At 33.2% G+C, this 23,206-nt stretch overlaps 1 protein-coding gene across 1 annotated transcript in view; it reads right to left on the reverse strand.

Moving 5' to 3' along the window:
* Window positions 1–19,642, reverse strand: part of LOC129217100 (U3 small nucleolar ribonucleoprotein protein MPP10-like) — a 35,582-nt gene extending 15,940 nt beyond the window's left edge. Inside the window, exons 1-3 of the mRNA XM_054851349.1 lie at window positions 19,538–19,642; window positions 18,637–19,375; window positions 1,906–2,009 (exon numbers count right to left, since the gene is read on the reverse strand). Coding sequence (XP_054707324.1) covers window positions 1,906–2,009; window positions 18,637–19,375; window positions 19,538–19,629 — 935 coding nt within the window. The 5' untranslated portion in view covers window positions 19,630–19,642. The remainder of the gene's footprint in view (window positions 1–1,905; window positions 2,010–18,636; window positions 19,376–19,537) is intronic.
* Window positions 19,643–23,206: the final 3,564 nt, after the last annotated feature.

Genomic DNA, 23,206 nt, shown 5'->3' on the forward strand with positions numbered 1-23,206 from the left:
TATTGAATACTTAGGGGCCATTCATTAATTACGTAAGGATGATTTTGGCAATTTTTGATCCCCCTCTCCCCATGTAAGGGTACGTAAGTTTTTTCACCCCTCCCCTATTCTTCCGTAAGATTCCAGTTCGTTTTTCAAAATGATAAAATAACAAATCTTGGAATCGTTACATCACTGGAACGGTTATTAAATTTAACTTTTTGCGTAAAGAAATAGTTACTGAAAAGTTAAAATCTAAACTGAATGTTTTTTCGACATTTTTTTTTGATGTAATATTAATTAAAAATAAAACATGCCATACATAATGCGACTCTTTTATTATATTTTACACTATTCATTCTTTGTAAAACAAATAAAAAAACATCTTATCCTAACACGTTTCTTACCTTCCATACGCAAATGGAACATAATCTCTGCCAAATCACTTGTTGACCGCGCAATTTCTAATGTGAAATACCGACTTGGAAAATATTACGTAAGAATGAGTTTGACTCCCCCCCCCCAAAGGTACGTAGAGGCTTTTCCAACCCCCCCTCCCCCTCGGGACCCTTACATACTTAATGAATGGTCCCTTATAGTCTACTATTTTCATTGAAGATAAATTAGCATAAGGTAATTTTATATGCTTCAAAAAATAAATGAACACCCATGTAACAAATAGCACTTATTACAGAATTTGTCTTTTGCGCAGAAATAAGTTCAATCCGAAAAACGGGGCTTTTAAACTGCGAAATGAGCATGCAATCGCTGATTTAAAACGAGTCTGATTGAGGAGCATAACGTACACCTCGAGCGCAGCGCCATCTGGTTTTTCCTCAGATCTGACCTCACTTTTTCCCCGTCGATCGGCACACTACTCTTTCTAGGCACTATACTCATATTCCATAGCAGAAGACTTGCATGTTTGTCATTTTGCCACTTACTCTCGAGAATTTAAATCCAGTTGTGTTGGAGTTGTTTTCAAGCTAGGTCAGGGCTGTCCGAACAGGTGTGTGTGTGTGTGTGGGGGGGGGCAACCACCATGAAATGTGGGGCTGCTGCAGGGCGTCTGTCTTTTCGTGAATCATAGATGCACAGTCATAGATATGGCCAAATTTTGAAAGATGAGGGGCAGTAAATTTTTGAAATTAAAGCTTCAAAAACGCAATTCTGAGAGATTTTTGATGTTGTTAAGTACTTGGGGGCTTTTCCTTGGAAATTTTGAGAACTAAAATTGAGGTCTGGAAGCGAAATTTTAAAATTCTTCATAATGCTTTTAGTGTGTGTGGGGGGAAGGGGGGTATATATCTATAGTTATTATGTATGTATAACAAATATTAGAAACAGATTCATTGCTTGCGTTTTAATTTGAATTATCCAAGCCCACTGATTGTTTTGTTCATTAATATTTTAAAAAACGCAAGTATGACACATCCACACGTATGATGCACTGATGTTATAACAAACTTGATTTTACTGTGTGTATAGAAGGGGGGGGGGCAGGAAACTTTCGCCCCGGGTGCCATCAGCTCTTCGGACAGCCTGATATAGAAAATAATTTTTTTCTTCCTAAAAATTGATTTGGAGTTTTAGATGACAATGGAATTTCAAAACTAGGGAATTTAAACTGAAATTTTACAAAAGTTGGGGAAATGTTGTGCATTTTTAAATTCTGGACTTTTTTCAGAATTTTAAAACTTTCTAAACATTTTGGTGTTTGTATTAGTGAATTTAAGCTTATTCTTATATTTTTATACTTTGTTTGGTTACATGCATTTTGTTTGTAGTGAATTTTGTCAAAGTAAGTCTAAAATTTCACAAAATATTTTTAAATTTTAGTAAAACTCACCATATTTTTTTTTCTTGTTGAAATTAGATAAGTCTAAAAATAGTTCACTAAAACAGAAAATAGAAAAACACTATTACCTCTTATTTGTAATACCATTTTCTTTGGCATGCTCCTCATAAGCATTTAAATCATTAGATTCAGGTGCATCAAAAAAATCTTCATACATAACATCTTTAGGCTTCTATTTTAAGACAAACAGAACAAAGAGCATTTTATTATAAAGTAAAATAAAAACAAAAATGATATATACAAGAATTAGTAAAAATTCAAATGAAAAAATCTGATGTATCACTACACATTAGGGTGGATCGAAAAAAACGAAATTTCGAATCTTAATTTGGAATACCCGCCAAAAGCTGCATGTGTAAGTACAATACACATATAAAATATTATCAAGTTTGAACAACTCCTTGAGGGTCCTACCAAGGCTTAAATTTCTCCAAAAATAGGAAAAAAAGGTAAAATTCCCAAAATTTTTATGAAAATACTGATGTGCAAAATTTTGTTCTAATACCATTAAGATTCTTCCTTTTAACACTCTTTTCATGTATCTTCAAAATTATTTACATTCTTTGCAGTATTAAGTTCGTACATGAGCCGTAAAATTTCTCAAAATTAACTTAAAACTGACTTTTTCAAAGCATTTTTGCGCATTGTAATTTTTCTTCTTTAATTAGAATTATCAAAACATTAATGGATATCATTTTGTGCAATAATTGTGCAAACATTAATATACTAGCGTGCAATGGCATAAGTTCTGATAAGCTGATAACACTGATGAGAATCATCGAAGCTTTGTTTCAATTCCAGAAGTAGAAAAATGTGCAACGTCAATATTCCATCTAACAGAGCTATCAACATCTTTTGGTGATGATGTAATTTCAAAAGTGGAACAAATGAGGACTTCTCTGAAAACTTTTAAGAAGAGTGTATCAGTGCGGCATTTTTGACAAATGCGTTGCAGCAATTACTTCAACAACATTACAGAATATTGTGTCAAATAATGATTGCTCTAAAGTCGTAGATAGAAATAAGCTTCGAAGGCAGGGACAGAAAACATGTGCTTCTCTTCAAAACCTACTAACTGGAAGTGAAGGGGATTTTAAAAGTATTTTTTTATAGCCGAAAAGACAAAATCTGACAAAAGAAATGACTGGAGACATATACCATAGAAGAACCATAAGCAAGGAACATAAATGTGTATCCATGATTGAAGAACCCAATTCTCTTTATTTCGATCACGTGACGCCAACTTCTGGAACGGGGAAACATGTTGCGACAGCAATGTGTAATTTTTGAATTAAAAGGGGTTTAAGTCTTAAGGAAAATTTAGCTGTTGATTGTGATGCCACGAATACCGGAAGAAAGAACGGTGCAATACGGACATAAAGAATAAAATTGGACATCCTTTCCAATGGTTTATCTGCCAACTGCATGCCTTTGCGTCACCTGTTTGCACTCCTTGTGGTCAAACTATTGGTCCAAGTAAATTTTCAGTACTAATAGGTAAATTGCAGGAAATGTGCAAAAATTTATCACTTGCTTAGTTTAAAGCATTTTCATGTGTCTTGCCAGAAATAGACCATGATGATCTCAGTACGGACCAGAAATGCATGTATGAAATGCGTCAGGCACTTTTGAATGACAATGTTCCTTCAATTTTAATAGCCGTAATCCAGGAAAACTGTCACACTGGAAATGGGTTACAGCAGCAAATTGAATGTTACGAATTTTCATTTCAAATGACAGTTTTTCTTTAAATTTGAACATGCTGATCGAATATATAGTGAAAGTTTACACTCTGGTTTGGTTCCAACTAAAGAAAACCGCATCTTGCTTGAATGGAGTGAGGCGTGTATTCAAGAAAACTGTAGCATCTCGTTATCTAAGTTACAATCTGAAAAAAAAAAAAAAAAATACTGATACTGTCATTCAACAAAATGTTAATTTTTACCAGTGGAAAATATTCTCTAAACAATGATAACTAGTGAACGAAGGCACATCAAAGAGCTCGATTTTTGGAGAATGTTGAAAGCCAAAGAAGTGGTTTCTATTCAGAAGAAATGAGAGAATTCCGTATTCCAAAGGTAAACCTTTAATGCATTAGACCACTCGAATGTTATTAACTGGCAAGAATGGTTAAAATAACTACTCCCTCTTTCAGCTAGCATATCTAATGAAAGTCTTCAACAATTGATTAAAACTATCTACGTCGATTTAGAGTTCGTTCAGTTCCCTTGTCACACACGGGCGGTGGAACGCCGTGTTAAGATGGTTACAGAAGCTTCTTTGTCTGTGATTGGTCAATAGGTAAGACAAGGCTTCATGCAAGTAAAAACCAAATCTCGAAGCATCATGTCATCGTTCACACCAAAAACAGATGTCAAAGTGGTTTCATGAATGAACGGGACAAACTGACTATTTTTTGTGGCTTCAACTAATTGGAACTTTCAAAATTCCCCATTTTGTGAAATAGTGTTGTTTATGTATTGGAGCTACTGTGTGTGCGTAAATATACATTATTTGTACATAATGCTCTTCACTTTGTTTTTTCTTAATTAATGCTAATAAATTATAGTGATAATTTATTTCTAATATAAAATGAATGATGTATTTAAATTTAATACGTATGGCTGGGCAGATGAAAGGGCAGAGGGGAACTCAAAATGCAGTCACCTCCTTGCAGTGGCTGCCGGGCTGTTAATGTAATAAAGTAAGAATTCACTTAAATTTAAAACTGTATTGTGCACAGTCACTATAAAAAAATAATAACTGGGCTTCTAATGGAGAAATATTACAATGTGCAAAAAAACTTAAACTGACCTTTTTTCCTGTTTTTGGAGAAATTCAAGCCTTGGTAGGACCCTCAAGGAGTTGTTCAAACTTGATAATATTTTACATGTGTAGGGGAGAGGGGGGCACCTTTCAACATTTTTTGCAAAAACATTATTTCTGAAGTAATAATGCTTTAAAAAGTAAAGTTCTAAGTACTATTTACTGAATTCATATTTCAGGTATCCTCTCAATTTTTTACTTAGTTTCTAGCCTAAGACAAAATATTAAATTTTACATCTTTAGTGAAGCATGCACTTTGTTGAAATCTGCCCCTCCGAGGGGGCAGTTATCAACAGGAGGTGGGGTACATTTCAACAATAGAAACAAACCTACAAAAATGATACAATTTGACAAAATAAGCTTTATTTACAAACCTGTATATTAGCCAGATTGACATTGGGGACTGATTACATTATCTTGTCTGGAATTAAATTAAAATTAACAGAAAATGTCATCGAAAATACAGCTCGAGCAGTTCCTCCACTTAAATTTGGTTGAGGCAGTTTCATTTTTACGTCACTTCGTTCTATGCTGCTTATATCCTCCTTTTCTGGAAAATAAAATTTCCAAGAATCATCCTTCTTCTTCATAAACTTTACCTTGTAACCGTCTTCTTCTATTTCTTCAATTTTCCCTACAAAGAGAATTTTTTTCTTCTTTCCACAAAATTCAACAAGAACAAAGTCATTAACATTTAATACTGAATCCTCAGTCATTTCAAAATCCACTTGTTCATATTCCGTAGAGGTTAAAAAGTCCTCACACTCTGACTCATCATGTAAACAAACATGCTCACACTCACTGTCAGAAGAATCGACAATTTTTTTGGGTGGGGGTTTTGATCTAGGTTTAGTGCTATTCAACACTATTTTCCTTTTCTTTTCTAACCTTTTAAGTGTTTCTTCATGCGATTCTTTTCAAGTTTTTCTGTTAATATCTTAGACTTCCCTTTTTTTCTACCACCCTTTCTAGCTTGTGCAATCGCTTTAGGATAAGGCCTCACATCTACGGGTGTTATTGGTCTCTTCTCATTCTTTGTCTGCGTTGGTGTCCCAAAGGTAGGATTTTCTTTACTAGTGCTTGGGAGACTTTCTATTGCACACTTTTCTTTCCGAACTGAATCTTCAGGAAGAATGTCTATATGTTTAGCAGGTGCTGGCTGCAAAGAGTTAATAATTACAGAAGAAGGTTCAAAGTCTTCATCAGAAAAAACCAGACAAAAAAAAGGCTAGATTCCAGTTTTTTCGAAGGCTGCAGTAATATTCTTGCTTGTAAATGAAGCGGTATATGCAGTATTTGCTAACGCAGCCAAGTTATGTATACTGATAGATTTGCCTGGGTTTGATACCAACCAGTCATTTTGAGCTATTCTCAACTTGGCTTTAAACGGTCCTAAGACCCCAACATCCAAAGGCTGAAGGCGGTGAGAGCAGTGTAGAGGAAGTGTTACCATCACTATACCATTTTCCTTTGCAAACAGCACTGCATCAAGAGTACAGTGACTTTCGTGATTGTCCATCACCAAAAGAATTTTATTTTCTGGTGAACAGCAAGTATGCTTTTTAATATGCTTCAGAACCTCCAGAAACAAAGGTCCAATTATATATCCACTTTTGGGACAATTCACTAATCCTAAACTTCCTAGTGGTGCCCCAAATAACATTGAGTCGTGAAATTTTGCCCTCGGAAAAATGAACACAGGAGGGACAGTATTTCCTAAGGCATTAATTATCATGCACATTGTTATCATGCTTCCACGTTCACCAGAAACTTCCTGTCCTACTTGACGAGCTCCTAATTTGGCTACAACATTCGGAGCTTGAACAACTGTTAAAACCCCAGTTTCATCTAGGTTGTAGATTTTTTCAGCTGTAAAAGCTCCAGAATTAAGGGCTCGCTCATAATTGTCGAAAAATTCAGCAACATTTGCTTTATTGAAAGCTGTAGCTCTTGCAAAGCTGGTGTTTTCCGGTTTTCTCAAGGTAAGCTGTGGATGACGCTTCATAAAGCCTTTCACCCAGTCAATTCCAGAAATTTTATTCTTGTCCCAGCTACTAGGAACTTTCGAGTCCAGACGTTTTGCATAATCAAATGCGAGTTGGCGAATTTGTCTGTACGTTAAACCGTAATTCAAAACTGAACATTTAATTATATAGTCACAAAGAAGGGTTTCCTGCTCAGCATCAAAAACTTGATGGCTTGTATACTTCGAACTATAGCATTTTGTGTTAGTTCTGCATGCTCCAGTTTCACCATCTACAGAATTAATTGATTTGCTTTTTTTCAATCTATAAAATAAAGCTGAATAGTCCATTCCAAATAAGTTAGCTGCTGCTCTGAGAGAAGTACCATTTCGCACTGCTTCCATAGCTTTCTCAATTTCCTCTTCATTTACTTCTGGTTTAGTACACTTTTTTTTGTACGTTCGCACCATTTTCATAACCTAAAAAGTTAAAATAATAGGGCTAAGTATTTTAATTATTAAATATTATGAAAATAATTATCTTAAATTCTTCATCTCTCCTAAAATTATATTTTATTTTATGTCAAGAACAAATAATAAATTATTTAAAGAGAAATGATTTCATCCATGCTTTTAACGAATTTTATTTTAAACAACAATAATGAAACTGATTGAGCTTTGATTCTAAGCTTTAGCAAAACAATGTCAGGGGTCTGGCCAGAGGATATTTGGGTCCGTTAACGGACCCTTCACAAAAATCCGATCAACCAAAACGGACCTTTCACAAAAACCCTATCAAACAAAACGGACCTTTCACAAAATCCCGATCAAACAAAACGGACCCTTCACAAAATTCTGATAAACAAGATCGGATCTGTCACAAATTGTTTATTGAAAGAGAAAATTTGAAAGCAAAATAATGCATATTTCTGTGTATAAACCAATCATTTTTGGAACCTTTTTTTAAGTTAAATTAGAGGGATCAACTTATACAAAATCGGCTAATTTTGAAAAAAAAAAAAAAAAAAGAAAAGAAAAAATCGGCAGGCACTCTTGCGATGCTCCTGCAAGCGATAAATAATTGCTACTGCCAAATAAATATAATGGTTGTTTGTTTTATCACAGCTAATTAGCAGCGGTGTTTTTGTAAACTTTTCTGAAAAGTCATTGGTAAGCACTTTTCTCCGCTCATGATTTAATAGACAATAATAATATCTGCGAAATGAACTTAGAACTGCAAAGGGATAGTAAGGGTAAGGAAAAAATATGATCGCTTCAGATAGGGTTACCAACTTCAAAACTATCACCACTTAGATCATTTTGTCGGCTTGTCAATATTTGCGTTTTTACGGTGCGGTGCGATGTTTAATTGTTATTTTGGGAGAAAATTATATGGATTTTGATTTTTCGATGCTAACAAGGATGATTAACTTTAAATAAACTCTTTTAATTACCGTTTTTTTTGTTTAGATGTCTACATTTTGAAAAATGCAATCTTTTAACATCCGATATGAGAATCATATTTTGTTCTTTTTTCAAGCTAACTTCGCTTTATTAGGATTCAAATAAATGAAAAGTCTCTTTATCTCTGTTAGAACTCTCATTTCAAGTTTTTAAAGCAAAATTCCATTTTCTGTTATGAGTCAAAAATTAAAATGCTGAATAGATGGTTTATTTTATTTTATTATTATTTTTTTTGGGGGGGGGGGGAGTCAACTGTGTCCACAGATATTAATGATATGTTATCATAGGACTCTTAAAATGCAATTTTAAAATAATTTTATCAAAAATATTTCTTTTACAAGCCGTTTTTATACTTTTGATGCCTTCACTTTGAGAATTGCGATCTCTTTGCATCCGCTATGGGAATCCGATTTTTCGAATTTTTGATGATTATTACGCTTTGTTAAGAGGTAAACAATTGAAATATCTTTTTATTTTTGTTAAAATCACGGAATTTATAAGTTTTAAACAAAATTCTGTGCTTTTTAAGAGGTGTCTTGGGTCAAAAAGTTGAATGCTGAACCCTATTCTGAATTTTGTTTTGTTTATTTATATTTTTGTTACAATTATTTTAAATATTGTACAGAAATATATCTAGTATAAAATTTAACATAATGCAGAATGGTAGATAAATATTGATACTTGAAAGAGCGATGCCCCCCCCCCCCCCCCCCCCGCCAAATATCAGAAAAAAAATCCAGAATGATTTTCTCGCCATAGAAGAGGAAAACACGCAACTTTAAGTTTAATTGATGCAGTTTGTGCCATCTCTAAATTCTAAAATTTCGTTTTAAACATTTTTTTTTTGCGAAATTTTTTGATTTTTCACAAAATTAATTCTTTTTTCACAAAATTATTTGATTTTTCACAAAAAACGGACCCTGTGAAAAATCCTGGACAGACCCCTGAATGTAGTTTTGGAAAAAATAATTATGAACATGTTTCATTTAACAAATAAATATTTGAAAACAATTTAAGAATTTGAATAATAACTCAAAACAAAGTTGAGTGTTTTAAATGTAAAACTCTGATTAGGCTTACTAGAGACTGTTATAGGCTTATGCTTATCATGTTCCATGTAGCCATTAACTAATAAATTAGTCTGAAACATTTTAATTTGATCTAGTTGTTGGTCTATAAAGTTAGAAGCCAATTTTTTAAAGTACTTAAGTTTAAAAAAATGGAGGGGGCACCTTTCAACACTGTTGAAAGGTACCCCCTATACCCTGTTGAAATCTGCCCCAGGTACTGACATTTTGGTTAAAGTATTATTAAAAATCTTTAAAAAAGGATTGTTACTAATTTATAATATATTTAAAAGCAGAATTATATAAACTAGTTGGAGAATAAATATCACTTACCGGACTAAAAGATTACTTCTTGATAAACTGTTTTAAAATCAAAATTTCCTTTTCACTTTTAGGATGCTAAAACTTGTTCCACAGAATAACACAACTGTTGTAAAAAGAAATGGCTGAAAACTGAATGTCAACAGTTAAGCATACTAAAAGCTAATTGGGTGGCCTATTGGCCTATCATTGTTCAGTATTAGGAGTGAGAAATTGCAGTTGTTGAAAGGTGCCCCATGTTGAAATGTACCCCCCTTTCTTCTATCGTACTTACACATGCACAGCTTTTGGCAGGTATTCCAAATTAAGATTCGAAATTTTGTTTTTTTCGATCCACCCTACTACACATGACTTGCTAAAACAGCAATTAAATTATCTATATTTTTTGATTACGAAACAGACATGGGTATTGTACACTTGTAACATGTTAACATTACTGTATATATACTAGTGCATAAGTCCAGGAATTTAGAAATGAAGTTAAAAGTTTAGGGTTTGGCTTAGATGCAGGGCAGAATTTTCAAAAAATTTTCCTGAACAAGGCTTAGGAAAAAACACTCAAAAATGTTAAACATTTTTCAGATTTCAGTCCAACCCTTTTAAACAGGTGCTAAAGAAGGAAATGCTCACATTCTGCTATAATTTTACATTTGCGGACAGTGAAGTGAAGACTGACTAATTACTGAAAGAGAACCGACTACATGGAAAGTGCAGCAATAGCCCTAGTTTAATTTTCCTGATGGTCGTGAATTAAAAAAAAATTCGCCATTAAAAAAAAAGCCCATTAAAAAAAAGTTTAAAAAAAAATGTTACAGCAAAGTTTTATCGATACTAACACAAAATAAAAGCAACAAGTAACAAAAATTGTAACCGCAAAGTCAAACCCTTTACAAAAATCCTGACTGCTGAAAGAAATCGTTTTGATACAAAAAAAAAAAATCGTTAATTTTTAAACGTAAGATGGTTTATTATATTTTGTTTTAATTATTCTTTAAACATTTATTTTAAAAGATTGTGGTAAAACAATCTCAACTGTTTCTGAAAGTAAGGCTCGACTTAGTACATGGGTAGTTCTCAAAAGGTGGGAACAAAGTTAAATCTGAGCAAATTTTTAAAATTTCGAAATTTGACATCAATTTTGGTTTTATTTCATAGTACAGGGATGTCCAACTGGCGGCCCGCCAACACATATTGTGTGGCCTGCATCGATGTTGACATACATTGATGTTGACAGTCCTGCCTTTGTAAAGAAGGCAGATCGGCCTCACTTTTCCCATTAAAATGTAAGCAAACTGTTTTATAATTCTTCTGTTTCATTGTTTGATAATTAAAAATTAACTACTATTAATTGTTATTGTATAAGAGGTAAGAGGTTATTGTTCAACTTTTTCAAACTGCGGTGCCCCAGGTGATCAGTGACCGGAATTCTGGCCCGTGGGCTTTTTGCAGTTGGACAGCCCTGTCATAGTATGTACACTTAGAACCTCATGTACAAACATAAAAAGACAGCAGGTATTTATAAAAATTAATAAATAGCAAATTTAATGATCAGTCGTAGGTAACAGATTTTGGACACACAGTTGTCCAGTAGGTAACAGGTTTTGGACTCATCATAATGAAAGTTTTAGTTTTTGAACTTTTCCAATGAAAATTTTATCTATTTTTAAATTCTGCAATGAAAAATAGAGGATTTATGAAGTACATGAATGACTTTATATACTGGTCTTTAAATAATAAAATTTTGTTATGGTTTCGTAGAATCCGAAAAAAAATTCCATCCAATTTGCCAGCGCAACAGTCTAACAGTCGCTAAAACTGATGCTGTTGGCGAAAACCGGAACTCCCGGCTGGTAACCCTTTGCTTATCGTACGCTGTGAGTTGTCCCAATCAGGGTTTTCTTGGCGATTTTTGCTGCCCTTTTGTTTACTTAAATGCGTTCGTTACGATCAAAACTTGTGTTTCTACTGTTATTTATGTAATCATCAATGCATAAGGTATTAATTGTGCAAAATACTAAAGGATTAAAGAAATAAACATTATAATAGTCTTTTTTATTAAGGTTACAAGATAGAAGATCATTCACAATATTGAATAAATGGACAGAATTATCAACGTCTAGATCGTAATGCAATTTGGACATCTCACATGTTTAAGAAAAATGATTTTGCTTCAAAAGTACTGAATACAAACATATGAAAACACTTTAAAATGATTAAAAATTGGTTTTGAGTAGTGTTCACTCTAGAGGAAAAAAGGGCAGGGTGCTGGTCTTCGAAAGGGGCAGTTATTATAAAAAGGGCACTATTCAACGCGGTGCACCCTCCCTCCACTAAAGAGCAATGAAGCATCCACTCAAAAAGTACTTAGCTCTCCCCCCCCCCAAAAAAAGGAGAAATAATTTTAAACACTTTGCAAAAATTCAAACAGTGTAGTCCCCTGCACCATGAGCCCCCCCCCCCCCCCAACGTTCTTTGATAGCCACCACTGACTTCAGAATTAAATATAGTGATATTATCCAGAGTCAATTGTCTTTACAAAAGGGCTTGCTTGAATAACTAAGCACATTTCTCCACTCCCTAAAGAGCATTTAGCTAATGCTGAAATTTGGCTTTTGGGTGTTTTTCAACGTTATTTTGGGTTATAAATTTGACTACTTATTCCGTAACTCTAGGCATTTCAAAATCCTTTGAATTGCAATGTAAGGAGAACAGTATTTAATTACGGATCCCTCCTTCCTAGATAAAAAGAAAACTTGCTAGTAATCTGCATTATACCACGAAATATTTTAGTAGACATCAAGATCATGATGAATATAAATTAAACTTTTTAAAAAATATTGCATCTCAAGCCAAACATTAAATTAAAATACCATGAACTCATTTGTTTAAATTTAGTATTTTTTGCAAAACAATAGTGATAATTAATGAGGAAATAATGATTAAAATCCTATTTTCAATAATTAATAGACAAGACTAAAAACAAAAACAGTTATTTTTTTTTGCTATTTAAAATGAAAAACAATATATGCTAATTAAAGTCGCACATGTTAAAATATACATTCCAATTGTTAAAAAAACTGAAATACTTTCAAGATGCAACGAATTGCAATCTCAAACACTGGAAGTAATTTTTCGCGAAATATCCCAAAAATAGTGTTATGACTTATTGAAATAAAACATAAAATAAGCTAATCTCAGGTTGCATATGTCAAAACAACTTCTGATTGTCAAATACAGTAGGCGCCACTTAATGTTATCATTCGCTTAATGTTATCAGAATCACGAAGTCCCGGAACACTTGTATGTTAACACACGTTGAAAAAGTCGGATAATGTAATCAGCGTCTTCGTCTATTGTTATCAATTTTTCATAAACTTTCAATTTTTCCCCCGTTATTGTTCCTCAATTAACAGAAATATATAGGCAAACCCTGAAGAGACTAACTTTCTGTGTAGCATTTTGTGGTTTTCAATAGCAGTTCAAAATTTTTCTAAGAATGAAGCTACAGAAAGTTCGCCCCCAGTGACCACAGACTCCCCCTAAGAAAACTTTCTTTTGCACCTAAAAAAATTCAGTCACCTGATATGGCTATGATGTAGGACCTCCATTGTTGCCATTGCTTTGTAAACTATTAAAGAATTATGTCGAGATTGAAAACAAAGCGAAGTTAAATTAAAATTTAAATAACAAGCAAAACCATGCTGGAAAAGATAGAAAAGCTGAATGTGCTTTGAAACTGGTTTACGAGTGTCAGGGAAAATGGTCATATTTTACTTCACCTATTAGTATGTGATTAAAAATTGCATAATTTAATTTTAACTTTTTATACTTCAGATATTTCCATTCTGCTAATTTAATAATTTATAATTTGAAACTGCATTCAGTTTAGTCACTGTGATCTTAATTTGAGGTTGCCAAAATAAATGAACCTTAATTGGAAAAAAAAAATTATTTTGTGTCTCCTGGATTCTTTTCGGTTATTGTTATCAGTCGGTTATTGTTATCAAATTGTATTTGTCCCAAAGTAATCACATTTAGCGGCACCTACTGTATATTACAATATTTACAAGATGCAAAAGGCTTGAAATCTCAAAGATGAGAAGCGAGTTTCCGCGAAACGAGAGTTCAATGCGGGCATGGTTTCAAAAATAAAGTATTTTTAAAAAATAAAACGTAAAATACACTAAGATAAGTCAGCATGTGTTAAAATAATCTCTGACTGTCAAAAATATTAAAATATTTACAAGATGCATAAGGATTGACATCTCAAGCGCGGTGGACGATTTTCTGTGATGCACGTGTTAAGCATATTAACACATGTTAAGAAAATTGAAAATTGAATTGATGAGATGTTAATATATATATATATATATATATATATATATATATATATATATATATATATATATATATATATATATATACAGGATATAAGGGTATAATGTTAAAATATAAAATATATATATAAAAATCAACGAATGCCTAAGGAATTCAAGAACTAGATAAGCTTTCATAACTTTTTCTATCACTTAAAAATTAACTTTTTTCCTAAGCCCACTTCAAGTTTTATCAAGAGCATACCAACCCTTCTTCTATTCTATTTTGCAGAAGAAAAACAGCTTGAAACATCACTGATCTTCATATTTTATCTCTGTGCTGGCATCTATATTCTTTTATTCCAACCCTTTAAATTTCCTTTTAGCAGAAGGCAGGTGTCCTTTGCGTTATCACTCAGGCTTTTTCCAAGTACCCATTCTACTTTTACTGGAACAGACATCTCCTGACCCTACGTAGCACAAAAAAACTAGGAAATGTTTACTCTCATTGTTGATTCTCAGAAGATCAAAGATGGGACTTCAATGAAACAATCTCTCTCCCCCCTTCACAGATGACCCTTCCCACACCCTTTTAAGCCCCACTGGGAAGAAGGAAGAACTTGCTTTTGTACCCAACTGATAAGCCGGTCCGAATTCTGAGAATCTCATTTACTCTCTTTGCCTAAGTGTTTGCTTCTCCTTTTACCGATTGCTGGGCAAATGAAATTGCTGGATATCATGGGGTCGGATAAGATGCTTGTGATATCTTTTTAAAAACACAGGGAGCAATACCTTATTTTTGAAAAGGGCAGGGTGCATTCTGCCGATATGAAAAAGGGCAGGGTACTACACCCTAGCGGGAACACTAGTTTTGAGGATTGAAAAATACCTTTAAAACACATAAATCATATATTTAGTTCTCAAATAATAGCATTGTTCAGATCATAACTTTTAGACATACATCAAACTTCCAACTTCCTTTTTTCTAAAATCGTTTACAAAATAAATAATATGTCTTTACTTTTGTAGCGTCTGAAAAATATTATGAAAAAATTATTCAGTTTGAGATTCATACCCTTTTTTTTTTGAAACGTATGGAAATAATTTAAAAAATATTTTTTTGATGGTTTATTTGCTCAGTTAGTATTTTGAATGCCTAAAAAAATGCCTTTTAGCAGAGAAAATATTTTTGTAAGGGTATTGAAAGAGCATTTTTTCCATAATTTATGTCAATGGATTTGTTTCCTTCAGTCAAAAGTACTACTTTTAGTCATTGAAATGAATAGAATGAGCAAAAAAAATTACGACTCAGAAAATACGGCTCTCCTCTGATATGCCCCCCTCTTGGCGAGATTTTAATTTTTCGCTCGATACGAAAATCGCCAATAAGGCGATAACTTGGCAACCCTGGTTTTGCAACTCGAACGCTGGAAAGTAGTTTCTCGAAGTCTGTCTTTTTGCACGTGTCTGTGTGGTAGGAGGTAGGTGCTCATATGTTCCGCTCTTAGGGAGATTTTAAGTTGAATACTCTAAAATAAAGCTTCAATTCAAACTTTATTTTAGAGTATTCTTTTTCTTGTTGTTTTTTAATGTTAATTTAGTTGAATTTTCTATTTTAATTATGAGTTCGGTTTGTGATGTTGTCCAAATGTATCAATTGAAATTTTTGAATGAATCTTCTTTTTCTTTTTCGTCAGGTCGTCCAACGTTTGGACGTATCGGAGTCCTAAATAGATTTTTTATATTTAAACTAATTGAAAATAAAGAGGTTTTTTTAGAATTTTTAAGGGAAATTGGTTTACTTAAGAATGAAATGTTATGTTCTAGATGTAATTCTGTTATGAAAATTAAAAAAACTAAAAAATGTTCAGATGGGTTAATTTTTTTTTGTAGAAAGGTTATTGGGGGTGTTGTTTGTGGAAAAGAAGCAACGATCAGGAGTGGGTCATGGTTTAGTTCTAGCAAGTTGAAAATAGAGGAGATTTTTTTGATAACATATGAGATTTTAATTGGGACCAAAACTGCTGATATTGAAAGTCAATATTTTTTTTCATCACAAACTTTAGCCGATTGGCGAAATTATATTAATGAAGAAATATTAAATTACATTGAATTAAAATCCGAACAAATAGGGGGGGTTGGGAAAGTTATTGAAGTCGATGAATCTAAATTTGGGAAAAGAAAATATAATCGGGGACATGCAGTTGAGGGACAATGGGTTTTTGGGGGGGTTGAACGGGGTTCGGGGAAAACTTTTTTGGTTGCTGTTGGGGATAGGGGTAGGGAAACTCTATTTTTGGCAATTAAGCAGTGGATACTACCAGGCACGACGGTGCACTCCGATTGTTGGAGGGCATATGATACATTGGGGGAGGAGGGGTATGAGCATTTAACAGTCAACCATAAACTTAATTTTGTAGATCCAGAAACTAAATGTCACACTAACACAATTGAATCCACATGGAGACACGTTAAAAGTACTCTACCAACATATAATATATTAGGGGATTTTAAATTTTATTTAGCTTATTATTTATACAAAAAAAATTGTGAATACAAAAATGAGGATATGTTTGTAAAGTTTTTGGAAATAATTCGCGAAATTAATTGGGTGGAGTACAAAATACAAGTAAAATAAGGTTGTTTTTTTTGGAATTTTTTTTTGTCAAAACAAACATAATTTAAATATTTTTGTAAAGTAATGATAATAAAAAATGGGATAATTTCCCTAAGAGCGGAACATATGTGCACTGCCTCACGTGAGGAAGTAAAAGAAAAGTAAAAAAGGTAAGTGAACATATTTTGAATTATTGTGTTTTTAGTGTGTTTCTGGTAGTTTGTATTTTGGTCTGGTTGGCATTTTTGTAGCACAAAAATGGTGTTAATTTCACATAAAATCTGTGACTTTATTGTATACTGAACGGAGGAGATCTGTGACTTATATCCGACTGTGATGTATATTAAAAGTCGGAGGGATAACGGACCGAGCGGCAGCGAGCCGAGGTCTCATTACGAAAGTACTATGAGACCGAGGGCTTGTATCCCGGAGAAACAACGGAAAAAAATTAATGCATTAATTTCATTAAATAATTAATGACATAATTTGAATTTTTCCTGTTGGCGCTAAAAAAGCATCGCTAAGAACGATGTATGACATATGACGTCATACATAGTTTTCTTGGCGACGCTTTTTTGGCGCCAACAGGAAAAAGTCGCCAAGAGGGGGGTATATCAGATTTGTTCCGAAAATACTTTTATTTTCCCAACAGTTATTTTTTGATTAATTTTTTAAAATGTCCGATTTTTCAAACAAGGCGTGGTCTTTATGACATCACAAACGATGCAATTTGGCGCATCTTTCTACTACGTTTCCACGCTATGACAATCAAGCAGCAAATTAAAATTGCGCTCTACGCTTGCTATCAAGCATATCGTTGCCAATACACGTGAGTAAAGATGCAAATTAAATATTTTGCTCTGTGAATGGCAACGCAGAATGGCATTTCATCATTTGTGATGTCATGGGACAGAAGCATAAACATTGAGAGCATGCCGATTTAAGTATTTTTTTTTAAATATTAAACTTAAACAAATTATTTAAAAAATGGTCAGATCCTATGTTTTTAAGCATGCACTTTCAGAAAAAAAAAATATTTTTAAAATTTTGGAAACGACCCCATTCTTGTCTCCATACAGTATTAAGTTGAGGTCTGTGTTTGCTCCCACCTTTTGAGAACTGCCCACATGCGGGTTTTCATTTCCCCCCCTGATTTTCTTCCTAAACAGTAGAGGTTGACTTATGTTAGTAAATGGTAATGCTTCTTGAATACAGTGTTTGAAATCAATTTTTAGTTTTTTTCATGAATTCTTCGACACTTTTCTTTATCTATCAAGTATTTCAAATTAGTATTTTTTCAAAAAAAAAAAAAAAAAAAAAAAAAAAACAGGTTTTTGTTGTAGTATGAATCTGAAATTGAGAAATAAAAACCAAATGGATCATATAAAAAGTACGAAATTGCAATATAAAAGTGCCTTATTTAAAATCCTAAGGTTTTTGCAATCTAATGCACAAAAGAAAAAATTTGAGATAATGACAATGTTTAAAATGGGTTCCATAGAAACCTGATCAAATTGATACAGTATTTGACACCTCAATTTTTCACCAAATTTGTTGCAAATAGACTGATATCACCAAGTGGTCGCCAATTCATTAAATGATTTCAGTTTGTATTGAAAATTTTTTTGATAGTCACTCAGGAACATAATTAAACTAGACGTAAATATTGCACTGATTATTAGAAATATATTTCAAAACATGGTCTTCCCGAAAAGTACAAGAAATTATATTAAATCCAAAGAATGTATTTTTCATTAAATTTAAAAAAAAAAAAGTAAAATCTGTGACCTACTTCCCCCAATTAATTCTAATTTGAATTCCGAAACTCTGAATTCAAATTATTTTTTTCGCAATCACGAGTTGCGACAAGACCCTACTGATTAGAGTTATTGTTTCTAGAAACGGCTCCCCCCCCCAAGCATGTCTCTCCTCCTGGGTGGTTATGTGTGTATAGTTGTGTGTGTAGGCTTACATGTGTGCACGTAGGCGTGTGTATGTGTGTAAAGGCATGCGCACGTAGGGAAGTGTATATGACCATGCGTGTGTAGGACATGGACGCCACCGCCCAGCAAAAGTGGATTCCGGTGGACAGTGCTCAGGACCAGCCGCGCCGCCGCCAGTGGACGGTGGTGTTGCAGCCCTGGTCCAAGCTCAAAAAGGAACCGTAACGTCAAGGACAGTCAAATGAAAGCAATAAGCTCAAAAAAAAAAAAGGAAAGACTCACCACATTTTTCTGCTTTGTTATATTGTCACCATCATCACTATCAGAATCATCAACATCATCTGAAGGAATATCTTGAAATAGATCAATATCTTCTTCGTCAAATGATTCTTCAAATCCCTTCTCTTCTTTTAAGTCTTCTAATCGCAAAAATTCCTCTAGATTTGCCAATTTAAAAAACTGATCGTCTACTTCAGACTTATAAACTAAAGGCTTAACAGCTTTGTTACTCTTCTCCTGAGTTTTATCATTGGTGTCAAATTCAAAATCATCTTCAGATGTAACAGATTCTCTTAGATCTGTTTTATTATATTCATTAGATGACTCTGAATCATCATCATCATCATACGCATAATCATCTCTCTTTGAAGGATGCGAAACATCAACTGATGAATCGGAATCACCATCAAATGCATACTCTTCATTATCGCTAGCACTGGACAATTCGTCAAATTCATTTGTATGCGTTTGTGGTTTAAACGCATTTGGAGCTGTGGAGCTGTTCTCAGTTTTCAAACAAACTTTCTCTGCATCCAAATTAGATATCCCTTTAGAAAATTGCGTAACAGCTGATTTATTTAATAAATCAATTTGTTGCCAAATCTGCTCGTCATCAAATCCATCAATGAGCAATTTCGGCAATGAATTCGTTTGAAAATCATTAAGCGACTTTGAAAAATATGCATTATCATACAAATCTTTTGTGATAAGCTTTACTTCATTAACTTTTGATGTTTGAGGTCTGAAAAGGAAAAATAACAATAAATTACAGCAACATAAAATCAAAATTTCTACATATGAGAGCATGACAAGAGTTTCGGCACTTTAGATCATTTATGCATCTAAGTATTTAAAAAAGAAACAATAAAATAAATAGAAGTAGCTTAAAAAGATCAGTACATACTCTGCAAATTCTTCTGGAGCGAGAAATAGTTCAGAAAAACGTGATAGTAAATTTAACTCGTGTTCCTTTTGCTTACGCATGGAAGCCGCCATGTTTACATTTATATTACAGTTAGATTAGACGCTTAAGCGCAGGAAACTACGGTTGCGTTCGACGAAACTCACCGGTCGACCGGTAAGTAACTGGTTACTAACCAAAGCGTTCTATGATCAACCGGTTACCACAGCGGTTACCATTCTAAGCAGTTGATTGGTTGATTGGAGCACGTGATCATTAGCTGTCACGTGATTAACTAACCGGTCGCTCTCGGTCGTGCTCGTCGAACGCACCCTACGGGACTTTTCAAATCTAAAGTTTCTTCTCTTCAATTCTGGACAAACGCTTGGTTCTACTAGAGTCACTCATTCTTTCTTCTCTCCCCCTTCCTTTTTTTTTTGGAAACTCTTTGAAAATGAGTGGATTTTTTTTTGTGAGAGGTGCATTTAATTTTAACAAGAGCATCACACCTTGGTTTGATCGGACCTTGTGTAGATTTGTAATGTTTGATCTAAAACATGTATTATCTTTGTTTCTACAATTTGAAGTGTATTGTGAATAGGGACTTTAACTGATGGAAATGTCGATATAGGGTCCTATTTTTGACAGTTCACCCCCTCCCCCCAGTTTAAATACATTAAGTTTGGAGCGGGGACTGCATCTTTTAATTTTGAAAAAAAGCTGAGACTGGGGCTGTTTGTGATATTTTTTGAACTAATCGTCGCAACTTTTTGTATATTTGATTATTTTGTGGAAAAATAGTTTTTTTTTTTATTAAGTAATTCTTCTAGTTTTGGATTTAAAAATCAAATGAGGTACCAGTTATTAAAGAAGCATGAAAAATAAATCTGGAAAAGGAACTGCACTTTTAGCCCCATGACAGGGGTTGGGATATGTTATACCATCGTGGGCTAGTTGTGATAGAAAAAACTGAAGACTTTTTATTCAGAGCGATCCCAATTTTTTCCTTAATTTGAATAACCATGTTTTTTTATTATAAGTTTTATAGAACAGTTTTATGCATCATTGAAGCATTTTTTTTAAAAAAAACTTCTGACCTAGTCCAAAACTATAAAATAAAACCACGCAAAAACTTTTGTATTTTACTTCATTTGTTGGTTTTATTCTTCATAAAAGATTAAAAAAGACAACGTCTAAACTTGAAGGTAACCATAGTAACGTTAATTCTTTAGCAAAAAAAATAATAAAAATTTATAAAACATGAATTTTGCTTGTCATTAAAACATCAAATATGTCTAACTCTTGAGCCTAAAAATTAGCAATCAAATAAAACTGAAGAGTTTCTGAAGATTAACTGAACTTAGTTTAGTCATCATATTTTAAAGAATCACTTTCACAATTCATGCATACGGAAAATACAATTCCTATAGCACATCTTACTTGTGATTATGTTTTGAATCCAGCATACTGTGTACATTCGTCATCGTCGTGAGTCTGAAAACGGTTCACTATGTATCAGACAATTATAATTATCATCTTCAAAGCTTTCTTTGTCAGATTTATCTCACAACTTCTTCTCGTATCTGGTGATTCGTTTCCATGGCTGGTTGTTGCAGGGCCGGCTCTAGCAGTTTTGCCGCTCCGGACAAATTTCCAGAGTGCCGCCCCTCCCCACGGTTAAAAAAAAAAGAAGAAGAGCATCGTCTCACTGTATTTAAAGAGGACTGCTTGCTAAGCAACTCAATAAATTGTCGTTTTGAAAAATCTATTTTTAGACGATTTGGATGATATTAGAAAGAAGGGTTTGGGGCGCGAGGCTTTTTTCCGGAAATTTTCAGAAAGGGAAGTCTTAAAAACGCGACTGTACACCATATTTAGTAACGTTAGGGGCTCTGCAATTTTTCAAAATTGTCGTAGCTCAAAAAAAAAAAAAAAAAAAGTCAAACGATTTTTGATGTTGTTTTGAAGACGAGATGTTTGGTAGTTCTTCCTTTGGAAATGTTTCAGAATTGAACCCCTTGAAATGATATTTGAGATGCACTTTAATGATTTTAGCTTGAGAGAGGACGCTTACGAAGCGTAGCATTTTAAGACTTTTCTTATTTTTGGATCGTCTAGGAAAAAGAAAAAAGAAAAAAGGAGAGGTGGGAATGAAAGAAATATGAGATGTGAGACGTGATTAACTGAGCAATAATCTGTATTCGTCGAAAAATTTATTTCTGAGGTTGTTTTCAAAATAAATTACGATTTTTTCACAACAATCAATATTTTTTTTTCAATTAAAATTACTGCGTTTTCTTGAGGGGCATTCATTTCTTCTCTTTAATGATATGGAATATTTTTCAAAAAAAAAATATATATTCAGTAAGGGGGGGGGAGGGGAGAACTGTGCGCGATCCAATTCCGACGACATGCAGAAGTTCAAAAACTGGACCGCCAAAAATGTATCATTATTTAAAACATCGTAAATAATAATTACTTGCTACGCAATTGCAATATCCCAACGGCGCACAGTGGTTCAAGGGCGGAAAAATAGCCATTTTTAAGTTTTAAGATAAAAAATATTTCATGCCGTAATTACTTAGCCCTTGAGGTGTAGTAACTTACTCCATAAGAGTTTTGTGAAAAAAAAATTCGTTTTTACAAAAATAAGCCGAGATTGTTGAACAATTATGTTTTTACATTTTTCGGACGTACGCCTACTGCAAAAAATAAACTGTTGTTTTTACAGTATAATACTGGCAGCTCACATTCCAAAGAAAAACTGTAAAATTTACAGTTCTAAACTGTAAAATTTGCAGTAATATACTGTCTTATAACAGACTTTTACTGTGAAATTTACAGCGATAAACTGTAAAATTAGCAGCAATATACTGTCTTTTAATGGAAATGCCCTGTGAAATTAATAATGACTTACTGTAAAATTAGCAGTAATATACTGTTTTTTAATGAAACTGCCCTGTAAAACTTACAGTATCAAACTGTAAAATTAGCAGTAATATACTGTTTTAGGAATGAATTGGCCTGTAAATTGAACAGAGATAGTATGTAAAATTAACAATAATATACTGCTTTTTAATGAAATTGCCCTGCAAAATTAACAGTAATAAACTGTAAAGTAAGCAGTAATATGCTGCGAAATCAGCTGCACTATTCCGTAAAAGCAGTAGTATACGGTTTTATAAATGATTTGTATAGTAAAATTAACACAGCAGTAAACCATAAATTAAATAGTTATAAATTTTTATGTAAAAGTTTTCTCCCCTATTGTTGTCTCTTTTCATAGCCGAAATCACTGCTTTTACAGCTGAAGAACAATATAGAAAAGTAAAGCAATTGATTCTGTATGTACGTTGTAGAATTTAGTCTACATACGAAATCTGTTCCTTTTCTAAAGTTTTTCAACAACAAAAATGTTTTAGACTATGAAAAGCGGCAAATAAAGAAATATAAAACACTTTTACATAAAAATAGATAACTGCTGCTAAATATATGTTTTATTGATATTAATTTCATTGTACACAAAATAAATCAATGCCACATCTCAATATTTTATAAACACCTGTTAAAGGAGGAAAAATGGTGCTTTTTCATTTCTACAAAAAACTTTTAGCTTTTATTGCCAACTTAAACATTTACAAATAGAAGGAAATTGTAAGATATGGTCTGAAG

Source organism: Uloborus diversus, chromosome 2 (assembly GCF_026930045.1).
Source record: "Uloborus diversus isolate 005 chromosome 2, Udiv.v.3.1, whole genome shotgun sequence".
Classification (NCBI taxonomy): domain Eukaryota; kingdom Metazoa; phylum Arthropoda; class Arachnida; order Araneae; family Uloboridae; genus Uloborus; species Uloborus diversus.